We start from the raw sequence: 16,182 nt of genomic DNA, 5'->3' as shown, positions 1-16,182 counted from the left end.
GAAACCTGAGCGGGACCAGTCCTGGCAGAGGAAACAACACGGCACGTGTAACCCAAGCATTAGAGCCAGGCGACCCGCCATGGGGGTTTGTTATAACGGTTTGCTTCTGCATACATTTGATAATTTCCATAATAAAAAATTTTTTAAAGGCTACTCTGTTGAAGGCAAAGAAAAATGAGCCCAAAGGGTTATGACTCAGGTGTACTAAAATAATGTTTATTTTAATAAAGTCTTAATTTTTAGGCTCATTTCTAAAGAGCAATAATTATTTGACATTTTATAAACCAGTAGAGTTAGTATTTAATTCTTTGTAGGTAAAAGCATTCACATACAGTAACTCAGGGGAAACTCTGGGATAGCAGCTCTCTGGTTTTCATGGCAGATAACCAGTTTTGTCCTACTAAGAAGTATCACACTGCCCCTAGAGTTGGCCTGGTGACTCAGGAGAAAGGTAATGCAGCCCTGACGCCTGACAGTTTCAGACGGAGGAAAATGCATCCATCACGAAGCCTGTCAGCTGAGAGTTATACACTTGCAGGTGTTGAAATAACCACATGCCAGAGAGAAAGGAAACAGGGTTGCCAGCTAAAACTAGGAAAGAAATAACCTTCAATAACCTTTTCAAGTAATAACTGGGTTTGTGTGTGTGTGTCTGACTGGAGATTACAAAGTTAGACAAGATAAATGCAGACTGAAGACAGTCATATTTTGATGGTTATTATCAAAAACACATGCCAGTGGGAGCCCTGGAGACCAGCTGTCAAATCCAAAGGTGGTGTTGGCTGATGTACAACCTTCCAAACAGTTCTTGAGGACCCTGACAGGGTTAGAAAGGACAGAGAAAAGATGTTGTGACTGATAATCTTTACCCCAAGTTGGATCCCAGCACCTGAATCTAAAGGGATGGAGCCCGAGAGAATGTTTAGGCTTTCAGGAAGTAAGGCCATATGTTCCTATTCATCTATCCACCCACGCGTCCATGTCCATCCATCTACCCATCTATCCACCCACCCACCCATCCATATGTCCACCCATCTACCTACCAACCCATTCACCCAATGTCCATCTACCCACCCGTCCATATGTCCACACATCCATCTGCTTACCACCCATTCATCATCTGTCCATCCACCCATCTATCTACCCATCCATCCACTCATAAGAAAAATAATACTTATTGAGAAGGTACACATGAAGAATAAGGGACAGTGGTCCTTGCCCTTGAGTTGCACATAGTGAGGCAGAGAAATAAAAAGATCAGCCATTATAACTCAACACAGGAAACAGCATATATGTGTAAGGGTCTGTGTGAACTTGCAGAAGGGGCACCCAAGTCTAAAGGGTTTGGTTGTTCATGACGGGAATGGTGAGATTCACAGGCATTTATGGTACTGTGGGGCTTAAAGAGATTGCAAGGAGGCAATCTTCACGCAGAAGGCAGGTATGTTTGCTGCCAGGCTTTTGGGGAATAGATTCATAGGAATGATTTCAAAATCTTTTAAATTCTCAAAATCAGAAGTTAGTGAAAGTAATTTCTTGTTACTTAAGAGAAGGTGGCCCTTTCTGTTCTCATCAGTCACAGATGGGACATTTTTAGGGAGTCATTTTGCTTCTGTGGCTGTAACAGGTCTGGGCACATGTCCATTGCCAGACAGCAGCAGGGGTAAGGCGAACTTAGAATGAGAGGAGGCAAGAGAAGAGAGAAAAGAAGAAACCAGCAGAGTTTGCAATGATGCCTTAACTTGTAAAGCTACTGGCTGGGCTGGGGACATTTTATTTTTATTTTTTATTAAGATTTTTAATGTTCTATTTATTTTTGAGAGAGACAGTGCAAGTGAGGGAGGGTCAGCGAGAGAGGGAGACACAGAATCTGAAGAGAGGCTCCAGGCTCTGAGCTAGCTGTCAGCACAAAGCCCGATGTGGGGCTTGAACCCATGAACCGGGAGATCATGACCTGAGCCAAAATCGGACGCTTAACCGACTGAGCCACCCATGCGCCCCGAGGCTGGAGACATTTTAAAAGGCTGAGAAAAGAATGACGATCAAGAATACGCCTCAGTACAGGGTCTCATCCACTCTCCTTCCACGTGACAAAATCCCTCTCGTACTAAAAGCTCAAGGGACCCAGGGAGACGAGGCACAGGAGGGGCCCCACTGTCCTCTGTAAAACAAGCACCCCAGGAAGCATATTTCTGGAGTCCGCAAAGTTACAGGGAGCTCGTGTGTCCACTAAACGTACCCAGTAAACAGGGTGTTTGGCACTAAATCCCACAACTCTTTGACAAGCTGGTTGCTTCAGTGCTAACTTCCATGATGGGCAAAGCCTAAGAATCAGGGTAAAGGGTTTCCAGCAGAGTCAGGACCCGAGAAACACTGGCTGCTAATGGCCATCTGCCAGTGTGTCCCTGGGGGTGTCAAGGCAAGAAAAGTAATGAAAATCTGGGGAGTTCGCTGAGGACGCGAGTGTTCTGTCAGTGGGTAGAGACAGCATCAGAAACAGGACCACTCGCTCTGGAAACCAAAGCCCATGGGAATCATGCACAAAAGGGGCACATAATTATTATGGAAGCTGGGGTTGGAGCTCAGTGTGTTGCAAACACAGGCAGGTGACAAGGGACACACGTGGCCTGAGACTCTTCCTCGATTACAGGCCATTTTCCAGTCGTCACACCCACAGTTAAGCCCTCTTGCTCGGTACCACGTGGTGTGGATCCCATCAGCTTGGTGGCTACTTGAGCACAAGAGCTGGGTGTGAGGGGAGTAGAAGGGGCAGGCTGACAAGTAGCCTGTGCACACAGTTTACACGAACCATGACCAGGACAAATAACACTCTGCAAAAGGTTCTGACCCTGGAGGCCTGGAAAGGGAACAGTAGTCATCTGCAGGCTGAGTTTTTACGTAGGATGTCAGGGAATATGCGATCTCTGCGAGAAATGTATATTGTTCTGTACTCACTGCAGAGGCCACGTGTGCAACTAGTATAAATAGTCTTTAACAAGGACAATTATAACCTGCCCTATCAGGTAGAATTCTGGGGCCCTGAGCCCCTATTTTCTCATGTGTCGCTGTGAATCTGTAACTGGCTTGAGCCTTCAGGCAGACACACTGTGGGTCAGCTCCTGAAAATTTCAGAAGACTACATGCTTGCCACGTTCTTGCAGGAATCATGAATTCGAACCCATGGCCATCTGGTGCTCGCTTCGGCAGCACATATACGAACCCATGGCCATCTGGTCCTGATTACGAGTGCACATCGGGAAAACAGACAAGAGAGACACTGCTCCTTCAATAGTCTAAATTTTGCAAATGCATCATATGCCAAACCATTGGGAAGCCACATATTCAGATTTTATTGCTTTTAATCCCTTGTAGAAATTGCTTTTGCCGTAACATTCCTCTGGCTGCCAGCCTAAGACACGGCTGGGTCTCCAATTCAACACTGTGCATCCCGTAAGCACACTGGTAATTAAGGACTTTGTGTGGGACACCTCACTTGTTCTACTGAGGCCATGGGGATGGTGCTCCCCATATTAGTAGGAGGGGAAGCGGAGGATCTTCTAAAACATGTTTGTTAGGGCGCCTGGGTGGCTCAGTGGGTTAAGCGTCAGACTTCGGCTCAGGTCATGATCTCATAGTTCGTGGGTTTGAGCCCCGCATCAGGCTCTGTGCTGACAGCAGCTCAGAACATGGAGCCTATTTCAGATTCTGTCTCCCTCTCTCTCTGACCCTTCCCTGCTCACGCTGTCTCTCTCTCTCTCAGAAATAAATATTAACAATATTTATAAAACATGTTTGTTGCCCTATTTACATGACTTTTGTCACCAAGTGTGAATTCTGTTTTGCTCTGGCTACCAGGGAAGGGGGAGGTGGAGTGCAGCTCACGGCCAGCTAGCGTGGAAGACCGTGGGCATGCACCACTGCGTGTGGACCACACTGTTCCTGTCCCTTTAATTCTACCCCATCAGCCTTTTTGTGAGCTACCTGCTCCTGCTGGTGTCTATCATCTGACCGCATCTGATACACACCCACATGTACATGGAACAGCGTCGCTCCCATGCGGCTCTGGGTCTATTCAGCACCCAGCAGTACTCACAGGATCAGCTGTTGCTCTTGTAACAAAAGGTATTCATTCTAGGCCACGAGGGCTCTGTGAGGATCACTTTGGTGGGAAAGGGCCTGTGTGATAACACGAGACAAACAGAAGACGGGTGGCCGTCTTCTGCAGTGTGATGCATGGCAGGAAACACAGACTAATGTTAGGCTGGGTTCAAATCCACATCTGCCACTTGGCATCTGCGTGGACCTTGCCCATCCACAAAACAGGCCAGTAATAGGACTGTAATTCACGACACTATCACAGAGACTTAACGAAACAGTCCAGTGTCTGGAACACATCCTGACAAATTCAACAAAACCCAACACACACAAGCTTTGAATCAGCTGCATGAATCCGGTCTCTTCTGAGTCTTTGGGGAGGGAAGGTTAAAGGTCAACAGCGAAGGTTGGAAAACAAGGACCAGCAGCTGTGGAGTCACCACACTGTTCTCCTGAGAGGGTGGTTACCACACAACCATGTGTGAAAAGGAGCTGCGGGCACCAGGGCGCGGGGCCGCGGGAAGGTGCCAGGCAGGAAGTCTCACGCGTGTTAAGTAGGGCTGCGCCTTTACTCCTGGAGAGTTAGCTCTCCATACGAGAAGGGCTGTAACTTGTTCAGTTTCCAAATAATGAGCCAATAGCTGGAGAAGAGAAGAAAATAAGGCAAATGAAACCCGACCACTGACTAAGACACTTCGGTGGCTTGTGACTTTGGTCTGCTGGAGCTGGACAGACAGAAGACGGCACTCACAGAAATTCCTGATGGCCGACCAGCAGGAGAAGACGCACAGTTGTTCAGAATGAGGAGGAGAGTCACAGGGCCCAGGGGTGACCTGGACGAGCCACTCAGTTCCTGGGAGGTTCACGCATCAACACGGTGGGTGCTGGCCCCGTGGCCTCCCAGAGCCCTGTCTGCTTCCCCGAGAAGCCCCATGGCCAGGGCCCTGGGGTGTTGGGCTCACTCTTGGGAGGGCACACGGTCAGATTTCCAGGGAACCAGGGGCTTTAGGCATTAAGAGTGATGCTAGGAGAGCGGTGAGCTCCTTCCCTGCCTGGGCACCTGCTGGGACAGGTGCACCAGTGACCCCGACGGCAGTCTCTACTCAGAGCATCTGCCTCTGAGCACACGGAGCTGAGCCTGGAGGCCGACTCCACGTTTTCTGGGGTAACATCCGCCGGCTCCAGACACTAAGAGCAGAGGGCATCTTGTGTTGTCCAGGGCAACCTGGACTGGAGCGCTCACCACTCACACACATATGTGCACCTCGATGGCCCTTCCCCAGCCTGTGCCCTGATCTGCCCCACAGACCCACGGCTGCCAGGGAGGCAGGCAGCCCACGGCCTGGTTGGGCCGCTGACCCAAGGAAACACGGAAGCGGCTTAGGAAAGACCCAACACAACCACGAAAAGGAGATATCCTGTGAAATTAAAGACTGTGGACAGAGAACGAGGCGTAGGAAAGAAAGAGTTCTTTATTGAAGAACACGGGGGTGCAGAGGCACCTGGGTCTGGGGATGTAAGATCGTGGGGGACCAGCCTCTGGCGGGTGGTCCCCAGGGCTCAGGCACCAGGAACACTCTCATTCCAGCGGTCACCACATCAGCAGGGAAAGGACTTTCAAAAATACCTTATCTGTTCCAAACATATTTCAGTTTTGCTTACATACCCTTGAGTTGTCTACACTGCACATGGATTTAATTGCAGGTAAATTCCATAGTGTCCCCCCTCCAGCTGCCGTAAACACTACTCTGGAATATCGGTCACCTGGTGACATGAAAAAAGAAAAGAAAAAGGTTTATAATTGTCCATTTATTTCATCAGACTCAGCTTTCAGGAACAGCCTGAATGGGAAAACCCAAGTCATTAACAGCAGGGGATCCTTTCCTCATTTTCCGGCAGAAAAATGTAAAACAAAAAACAATGCTATAACAGTATTTTGATTCAAAGCCTTTGTCTACTCACTACATCTTAAAAATCGTAGGAGTCATATAACAAACCTATTTCTGATCAAAGTATGATCAGGAAGAGTGATTGGAATGAATTGCCTGCCTCCCTCTTAACTTCGAAACACATCACCATACGGGTGGATAAAGCCCAGGACGGCGGTGCTGGACATCAGGAGTTGGTGTTTTCTGTGGCTGTGAACCAGGGATGGGGACGAACAATGGGGATCAACTCAAGAGCACCAGGAACAGTCCACCAAGTACTGAGGCTGCCCAGGGGTGCAGACATACTCCGCGTTCTGGCTGGGTCCGCGTTCTCTCTGCTACACCGGAGCCTAGAACAAACACTGGGGAAAACTCACACAGAGTGTGCTTCTGAATAGTCTGGCTGCGGGACAGACTGACGGAGCGCGGCCCTGGTGGCAGACCTGCTGTGACCAGGACGAACAGCTTCTCTGAGCCCGGGCTCTGGACCACAAGCACGTCTCTCCCAGTTACAAAAGTAAAGGAAAAACAGCTGCTTGTTAAGTGCTGTTTCTGCCTCCTCAGTCATTAGAACTTCATTTGATAAAACAGAGTGGATTCACTTCACATTATCTAAAATGCTTAAGTGTGCTAAAAAAGAAAACCAATCTGCAAATTTATGAATAAAGCTTTCCAACATACGCTGTGATTCATGATCATGAAGTTTTCTTTAGTAAACTCATCTCTTCATCAAATGGCCATTATCTTATGTTGATTGGTTTTAAAGAGCAAAATAAGCCCCTGGAAACAAACACCTCCTCCGGGGAGCCTGCCAGCTTTCCTCCAGGCGGAGCCATACTGGGGGCTCAAGTGTAGCGCGGGTGGGCCGCACAGAGGGGCCACATCATGAGTTTGCTAATGTCTGTCCTGGTTAATCAGAAACACATAGCACCACCTGATAGAGAGAAGCCAGGATGGTCAGCTGACCGGACTCCAGCTTTTCTAACAAGACACAGAAAACAACACACGTGTTCCTCCCTGGGACCAGATGCTGCTAGTGAATGTGCTGCCCGCGCCTGGACACCTGGCGATTCTACGTTAAACTCTGGATTACTGACCTTAGGGAAGGTCTTACATTTTTCAAAGTCACAGTCTATGCAGCTAAGTGGCAAGTCTCCATGCCTACGACATTGACATGTCCCGCAGCCTGCCACACTCACGTTATGGGCTGGCCCCACGGGGCTGTATTCTGCACATCCTTCTATCTCTAGTGCCTAACAAGGTGCAGAGAAGCTGTCGATAGATGCTTTCTGCACGGCACAAGGCTCAAAAAATGTATTTCTGATGACAGATCATTTCAGGGTTCAATCCAAAAATATGTACTTATTACCTGACTGAAAATATTTTTCCATAATATGAGAAATTTAAGATGACGTAAAGTTTGGGACAAGGTCAAGAATTTTATTAGCTATTTTATCTTCCGTAAGACTGAACTGAACTCAATAATCTCTTACTAATTTTTACTATAGGTGAATAAATTCAGATTAACGGTTGGCTGGTCCAGAGCAGGGAAACTACCGGTCCAGCCAATGCCGGCTTCAACACCAGCACGCCCTCCTCCCATCTTAGTTTAACCGCACTCGACTCGCGCACCGGAGGCCTGAGGGGCTGTTCACCTGCGAGGCCACTCACTCGGAACGTCGCAGAAGAAGCTGTCCCTATGGAAGTTCCAGTCAACCTCTCTTTTCTCTCGTTCATAGTGATCATCGGACCACCTGTCATCCCGATGGCTGAAATGGAAGGACAATGTGAGTGAGCTTCAGTGGCATGTGGCCAACCACGATGCATGGCACTATGAATGCCAACCACGATGCAGCAGTAAGAATTTAAAAACAAAAACACTAGCTATTTCAAGGCCAATACGCACACCGGTAACAGCATGTCCTCAGTCACGGCCTACGTAGCGCTTGAAATTAGAAGGATTAATATAAGCAACTGACATTCATTTTCTCACTCCTGTAAAAGAAAAAAACCCCAAACCCTCACTTTCCACTTTTGGGCCACACACTTGCATTTGATCGTTTTGCTCAGGCACTGCCTAAAAGTGGAATTCGTTAAGCAATGTTTTGTGTAAAAGTGAATAATTACCTTTTGGCTTGTTCATCTGCATACTTAAAAGGGTAATTTGCTAGTGTCGCTTTGTATCCTGTATTTTTCACCATGTTATTCCACGTGACCAGTCTCTGGCCTATTGTAGTCCCTCGTGGTTCAAAACCCTGAGACAAAATTGCATAAACTCCCATTAGTGGACTTCATGTTACAGGCTCAGTGTAGTTTTGGGAGCTCGGGAACCACGTCCACAGACATGTGGGCGCCCCCCAGGTGCTCCCCAAAGCTGCCCGTGGCCAACGGCACCAAACAAAGTGACCCGGCGTGGCAGTCTGGCTGGTTCTCTGCTGCATTAGCCGTCTCAGCTACGAGGAAACCCTGTATCTGAAGGTTCTCTTTCCAGTTCATACCTAAGGGTTTCAGTAAAGACTTTGGTGTTATGAAAATTACGGTCACATCAGATTACGTCCTGCACATTAGTGTTTTACAGGAATGTTTACTTAAAAACAGACTCTGCTCTTAATAATACTGAAGTTCCTCTAACTCCTTTGAGGGGAAAGAAGAGACACTGAGTCCTAAAGATTTCACAAATATACTCTTATAGAATGCAGATTCTCCATTTTATTGCTTTTTAGCTTAAATGTGGGAGCCAAGAACCAAAGTTTCCAGATCTGTAATGGAGAGCGAGTTCCTTGACCCTCTAAGAACCTGAAACCACGATGGGCCAGCTTTACTCTTCAGAAGGAGAGCTGCACCCCTACCGATGGCTTGAGAAGGTTTTAAAAGAAACGTGATATAAATTACATAAGGTAACATGCAGTAAAATACTGATTTTTCTGAGATAATTTTGGGCGAAAGAAGTTGGAGTGGCCGAGTTTTCCTTACCAGCAGTGGATCGGAGAAGTCAGGCAGCTCAGGCACTAACACCCCAACCAGGGCACAGACGACGATGAACGCGGTGCACACGCCCAGGACCACGACGGGCCAGTCAGCGATGAGGGATGCGTAACTGCAGAGCAGAGAGGACACAGGAGGCTGCTTAGGAGCAGCAAGAGGCCTTGCTGCCGAAGAGAGCAGTACGTGCGACCCTCCTATTCCAGGCCTGGTCCAGGAGTTTATCAGGAACAGATGCAGGAGGGAAGACACTTCACACGTCCATCTGCTCGTGGGGGAGAGCAGCTACCGTCCACACTCTGCGTGGGAGGGAGGCACATGGAGCAGAGGACCCAGCCCCACACCTCCTCCAGTGACTCCCTTTCTCCATCCTGTGCTCTGTCAGCTCTTGGAAAAGAACTCAGCCGACAAACAGGCTCATGGCTCTCAAGAATAACCAACCAGACCCTCCCCACACACCCGCCGCTGTCCTTCCAGCTAAAACTCTGACGAAGGTATCACACTGAGTCCCACAAGGGCGGAGACGTGCATGTTCTTTACTCATTTAGCGCAGCAACAGCACCGTCGCCCACACCCCTCTCTTCACTCTCCAGCCGTGGCAGCCTGGCTGTCTCCCCTTCTGTCTCCAACAAACCACCATGGAGCCGTGTCATCCGGGCACCCCTCCCTTCCGTAGGACGCTGGGCCTCCCCGTCCTGACACCTGCGGATCCTGATGTGAACTGTGTCCTCAACAGAAGTTGACTGAACGGAATTTTTCTAAAATTCAAGACATATCTTGCCAACTTGAGGTCTCTTGAATTTTTCTTAGAGAAAAAAGAAGCATTTCACTTGTGGACAGTTGCTCTCAAATCCTCAACAATGTTAGCTCGCTTGGCTGTGGTGATGGCTATTTCTGGCTCCTTACTAAGGTATTTGTGGGTTTTTCCTTCAAAATCAGACTAATGGTTCCATGACGCTGGTGGCTCTAAACGTCACTCTGAAAGAAGACGTTGTTTGTCTCTATTGAAAGGCTGCTAATGTTCACATTCCCATTCCTCAACTCCATGGATCTGGCCTTCTGGGGAGACGGACTTCAAATTACATTTTAACAGGGAAGTTAAAATACAACATGATCATGCTCTGCGCTGCCCCAGGCACTTCTCAGTCCTGCGCTCTTCAAGGTCACCTCACTCACCAGGAGCACTGGTGGTTCTCGGGCTTCACCTGCAGCGCCGCACTTAATTCTTCAGCTTTATGAGATGCAAGTTAAGTAACTGTCCAGGGTCACGACGCTGGCCCAACTACGAAGTATGCCAGCCCTAGGGGCGCAGCACAGTATGGTGGCTGTGGTAAGTAACGCTATGCGCATGTCCGGGAGATGCTAACAGAGCCCATCTTAGATGATCTCGTCACAAGAAAACAGAACCCTGTCACTCCATGTGGTGGCGGGTACCAAATAGACTATTGTCATCACTGCACAATATATACAAATACTGGGTCATTATGTTGGGCACCTGAAACTAATATAATGTCATGTGTCACTGACATCTCATAAACAGGTCACAAAATAGGAGCCCCCGTAGTCTGGTTCCAGTCAGGCCTCCTAACCACTATGATATCACTTCTTGCTTCAAACACAAGGGATTAAGTCTACTTGTCAGAAATGTACGCTCCCCCAAATTCGCATTTTAAATTACATTCCCAAGCCACACGAACATTAATTTCATGATGCAAAACCACATAGGTCCACATGCCTCTGATTCTGAATGTTATATACAAGCCTGCAAATTCTCAATTTAAAAACCCACTAAAGAAAAATTATGCTAAGTAAGATGGAATAATCTTTTGAAATAGATCTGAAAATATATTCTGGATGTAATGAAAACACAGAAATCACAGGTGCTGACTGCGGCTCTTCAAGCGTAAACACCATTTCGAGAACACGCCCGGTGCTGGCACCCTCTGCGTTTATCTCCTGCTCCACCAAATGTAAACTTAGATCTTCGGAACTGGGTTCGAAGCAATAAAGTCCTTTGTCAGCAGCACATTTGAGACCTTCTGTTCATGGCTTCAGACTTAAAAAGGGTCCTTTACATTTTAGATCTTTAAAATATCAGCCCTGGGAAATGAGAACAGCCCAGGCTTAGACAGCTACTCACTATACTTTAAGGAGCTGTTCATTCTCACCTACAAACACGCTGCCAGTGCAGGCAGTGGGCCCCCAAGTGTGCTTGGTGCTCGCACTGTGGGTTAATTTACCCACATAATGAATGACTTTTGTTTTGTGTTCTTGAGCAATCTGCACACACATGCACTGCAGCCTTAAAGCCCTCCCCAGTAACTGCTTTCCTTCCCTGTGGGGTTTGGGTCCCACAGTGCTGTCCCACACCAGGTATGCGCGCTGACTGCGTAGGACACCCCCAGGCATCCGTGACTCCCATCCCCGTCCCCTGGCATCCCAGAGCTCGCCCCCCCTCACATGGCACATGGTTCATGCGCTCACCCTGCCCACAGACCACTGCTCACACGCCGTGAGCTCTGTGGGGGGAAAGCCCCAACTCTTCGGGGTAAAGTATACTCAAGACGAATGCTTCTCAGCAAGCCTATGCTAGCGCTGGGGGCACCTCTGCCACTCCTGTGGTCTGTGCTGGAGGCCAAATAGCCGTGGGCACCTCATGGGAAACAAAAGCTCATGTACAGCAGGAAACCCAGATGATGGCTATAATGTTAAGATAAAAACCTAAGAAAGCAGGAAAATTGGAGCAGGAAAAGAAATTAAATATGGCCTATAAATGTCACCGCTACATTTTCCACTAATTGCACTGCTGGTGAATCTGGGTTCAAGGTCTATGTTCTAACTATGTTAAAAGAACAAAGTACCCGTGCGTTATGTTTCTGATGAGGGACACGTGTCCTCAGGAGAAGACCGTCAAAGGCACCCCCGGCTCGAATACAGACGTCCTCCTGCGTGGCACACGACAGTGTCTCGTGTCTGCCTGAATGCTGGGGCTCTGCACACAACACCCCAGCAAACTGCACACGCCATCCGCGTCTGTCCCGCTGCTAAGCAGGCCCCCACGTGAGGCCATGGTGATGCCCGGGCACCGTGCATAGGAGGGCCGGGGGTCAGAAGACACTCGTCCCTTCTACAGGACAGGAGCGGGGCACGAAAGGGCAGGGCGACCTACACGTGTTTGTGGCTGAGCTGTGCTCTGAGCGGACACGGCGCCCCGCAGTTTTCACGAGCAACCCTCACCACACTCCCAGACCTCAGCCACCGTACTGTGGGCCTCTCCAGGGAAGACCAGGAATTTCCGATCTGTCCAAACAAATGAACGAAGTGCCTCACAGGGTAACTTACGCTCTGGCGACACTGTGGGGGCATGTCCTACCACAACGGGGCTTCCACACAGCACTTTCCTCCCTCGGCTCACGAAGATGCTTTCCTCTGCCCCTCCCTGCCTCTCTGGAACAGTCTCTTCTCTCTCCCCTTCTCTCTGAGCAGACAGCATGAGCACCCTGGACCCAGGCCTCTCCCTAACGGGACCCCCAACCATCCCTCACAGCCCGGCTTTGGTCCTGTGACTCTTCTGAACCTGCTGAAACTACGAACCAGTCATGGTCCTCAGCCTCCCTGAACTGAGCAGTTACCCCTTTCTTCCGGAAAATCTCTTTTTCCTTGGTTTCTTCCCTTCTAGTTCCCTTAATAACTGCTCCGTATTCCTCTTGTCCTTGGGGTTAGGATCAAAGTGTTTTTAATCAAATTTTTCCAGCAGCATGAACTATCAGTTTAGTGGGAAGAATGACAGAAGCTTGAGAAATTTCCCAAAAGCAAGGAGGAAACAGAACTTGTTCTTTGTTGGAAAGAAGTAAGTACAATGCACAGGTAACATCACAGATCAAGGGCACAGGCATCTGGGGAAACACGGCAGACACGAACCTTGCCCTTAAGGAACTTGGAACCTGATACTGAAAACGAGACAACTTGACAAATACTTACAAAATCAAGTAAAGAAATATGTCTTTTTAGAAGGGATACAGGTGAATGATTTGTGAAGTTAACAGAAGATTTCCAGCTACAGTGGGGAAGGGAAGGAGGAAAGGCTTTTCTGAAGAAGTTGTATTTGTGTGCATATATAATACTGAAATAAAGAAACTATTAGGACTTTTCAAAATACCAATCTAATAATGGAAAAATATGTATGAATCTTTTCAAAATTCAAAAGTCTTAGTCCTTAGAAACAGCTCTATTATTTGTGGAAAACTGGAAATTCATTCTCCTGACATGTCATATTTACTTGTATAACCTCTCTCCTTTATTTTCTGCCATAATTCTGTTTGCAAAAAGGGATAAACAAAATGCAAATACACATATCACTCAGCCTTAAAAGGAGGGAAATTTTGACACCTGTGAGCATATAGACGAAACTGGAGGGTATCATCCTGATATTAGTCAGTCCCAGCAGGACAAACTGTGTGACTCCACTCATAGGAGGGACGGCTGGTCTGTTCCACAGAGACGGAGACTAGAGCAGCAGGGGAGGGCGGACGTGGAGGACGTGTAGCGGGGACAAAGAGCCTGCCTTGCAGGACTGAGGAAGCTCTGTGGATGGCCGTGGCCTGGATGTGCCATAACGTGAAGCTAATGCAACAAAGCCATGCACTTAAACACGGTTAAAATGGTAGATTTTATGCCATGTATATTTTACTGCAATTTTAAAAAATAATTTTTGAACGGAAAGGGAATCTCCTAATTGAAATCCATGTAGTAATTACACTTGAAAGAGAGGATCTGGCTCTTGACCAGGATCCAGCTGTCACGGCCTCAGCTCCTCTAGCAGGCGGACTTCAGAGACCCCTGGTCCCCGCCGTGCAGCAGCGTGACCCCTGGTCCCCGTGGTGCGGCAGCGTGACCCCTGTCCCCGTGGTGCAGCACTGTGACATCTGGACCCCGCGGAGCGGCAGTGTGACCCCTGGTCCCCACAGCGCAGCACTGTGACATGTGGACCCCGCGGAGCGACAGTGTGACATCTGGACGTGCCAAAGCAGGCACATCGCCGAGGAAGCCATGCTTTGGCTTTTACTTAGAAACACTGTTCCATCTAAAATTTTGCTTTTCTACTGAAAAGATAAAGTTCAAAATTTCCACCTAAAATACCACCTCCATTTTAATACAGTGACAACATTTTTAGGAGAAACACAGATAACTCATCAAAAATCAAGCACCACGAGCCCAGGTCAGGGCAGAACAGAGTTTTTCACCTCGACAAAGAAGACCAGGAAGGAAGGAGAGACAACTCAGCCAATATAAATAACGAACCACAAACAGAATCTAAACCTTGAGACCAATACCACCAGTTCTAGAGACAGAGGACTGCTCGAGCAGCCAGTTCAGGTAAATTTACTTTTCCTTCATAAAAATATGAATGAGGGAGGCCGAAGCAGCAGCAAAACGTGAAGGAAATACTTCAGGGAAAGCATACAACAACCTTATTACTTAATAAGATGATCAGATTACTTTACCTTTTTGGTAACTTGAAAGGTCTGCGTGGTCTGAAAAAAAGCAAAGGAAAAACAGTCAGAAACAAGGCATCGGAATAAAGGTGTGCTCATAGCATCCTCCTTGTTCTGGCTGCTGCGGGGGCTGCAGGGGCCAGGGGCGAGGGGCGAGGGGCGAGTGACCCAGCAGCTACCTGGGCTGGGCCCGGGATAGTCCACACGCTCCACATGGGTCAGGGTCACGTCGTGCAGCATCCGAACTTGAGACTGGACTCCCTGGGGGCTCCTGCACCCACGCAGCTGCCCTGCTCTCCCAGGCCCCCACACCTCTTCTAACAAAAGGCTGACACCTTCTCGTGCCAGAACCGCTCTCTTCCCTTCCTCAAGACAGGAGCAGCCCCTACATCGTTCGGTGTCCTAGCATCCAACCCCACAGTCCGCTCAGTGCCTGCTGGCTCTTCCCTCAGCCTCCAGCACGACTCCCTTCCCCAATGTGCGTGGACCAGGTGTCTGGAGAGCCCCAACGTGGATGCGGTCTCAACCTCCGAGCACTTTAGCCTCGCACATTAAGTTCCTCCTGGCTCCTGGCACGTGGTGCACACTCAGCCAACATTAGGGGAGCAAAATCCACCAGTCCTGTTGCACCATCCCGAGCACAGTGCTCTTCACAGTGGCGGCTCCTGAGATCCTCGCTTTCCCGACTATATGACGGCACAAGGCTGGACCCTCTTCCTGACTCTGTGCGCCTCACCATACAGCACAGGGCAGGCACATTGACTGCAGAGACAGACGTGAGAGTCCCATGTCTTCAGCCAGGCTGCACATCAGAGAGACTTACCTTATTAAACTGTTTTTTGTTTTGGAAACTAGAATGACTTTTCATTAAAAATGCTGTGTTAACATGTAAGGAGCTTATTACTGTTATTTTTAAATGAGTCAACAATTAATATTTTATTTTTTTAATGTTTATTTATTGAGAGAGAGCGGGAAGGGCTGGGAAGAGGGAGACACAGAATCGAAAGCAGGCTCCAGGCTCCAACCTGTCAGCACAGAGCCTGATGAAAGGCTTGAACTCACAAACCGTGAACTCACCACCTGAGCCGAAATCAAGAGTTGGATCCTTAGCCGGCTGAGCCACCCAGGTGGCCCATTGATCAATATTTTAGAAGTTTTAATTCCAATGTGGTTGTAGCAGATATAACCTGAATAAACAAAAGCTCTTTGGGACCCTTAATGGTTTCTGAAAGCATAAAGGGGTCATGAAATCAGCAAGTTTGATACCCAACACACTAACTCAGGGTAGGTACATGTCTGTTGAATAAACGAGTGAATTTCCTAGCTGTGCACCCTCTCCTAGCCCAAAATCTTTACCAAGCTTCCTGTACTGTGAGGACACAAAACAAAACAAACACAAAACTCTGTCTCTGACCCTCTCAGCTCCCAACTGTCACCTGACAAACAGGTGGACTCAGCTTCAGAATTTCTTTGAGATGGAAAGTGTCCTTTCTAATTTCTCCTCCATTTACATTTTTCACTAAGATAAATGCATCCATCTTTTTTTTTTTAAATGTTTTATTTATTTCTAGGAGAGAGAGAGAGACAGCGTGAGCAGGGGAGGGTCAGAGAGAGAGGGAGTCACAGACTGAAACAGGCTCCAGGCTCTGAGCTGGCAGTCAGCACAGAGCCCGACGCGGGGC

The 16,182-nt window shown here is 48.3% G+C and overlaps 1 protein-coding gene across 7 annotated transcripts in view; it reads right to left on the bottom strand.

Annotated features, from left to right (window-relative positions):
- The window catches only part of DISP1 (dispatched RND transporter family member 1), a 145,590-nt gene that overhangs the window by 4,709 nt on the left and 124,699 nt on the right, over positions 1–16,182 (bottom strand). For 6 of the 7 annotated variants that reach the window (XM_039235833.1, XM_039235827.1, XM_039235832.1 and 3 more), the window contains 5 exons: positions 14,510–14,539; positions 8,997–9,120; positions 8,151–8,278; positions 7,695–7,792; positions 5,762–5,859 (listed from right to left, as the gene is read on the bottom strand). In XM_039235833.1, the coding sequence (XP_039091764.1) occupies positions 5,762–5,859; positions 7,695–7,792; positions 8,151–8,278; positions 8,997–9,120; positions 14,510–14,539 (478 nt within the window). Of the gene's footprint in view, positions 1–5,761; positions 5,860–7,678; positions 7,793–8,150; positions 8,279–8,996; positions 9,121–14,509; positions 14,540–16,182 lie in introns of those variants that run through there. The other variant, XM_039235834.1, reaches the window with a different exon arrangement.

The sequence above is a fragment of the Hyaena hyaena genome, unplaced genomic scaffold (assembly GCF_003009895.1).
Source record: "Hyaena hyaena isolate Hyena2069 unplaced genomic scaffold, ASM300989v1 scaffold_103, whole genome shotgun sequence".
Classification (NCBI taxonomy): Eukaryota; Metazoa; Chordata; class Mammalia; order Carnivora; family Hyaenidae; genus Hyaena; species Hyaena hyaena.
Note: the sequence above shows the minus strand (reverse complement) of the source record. Positions and strands in the feature narration are given on the sequence as shown.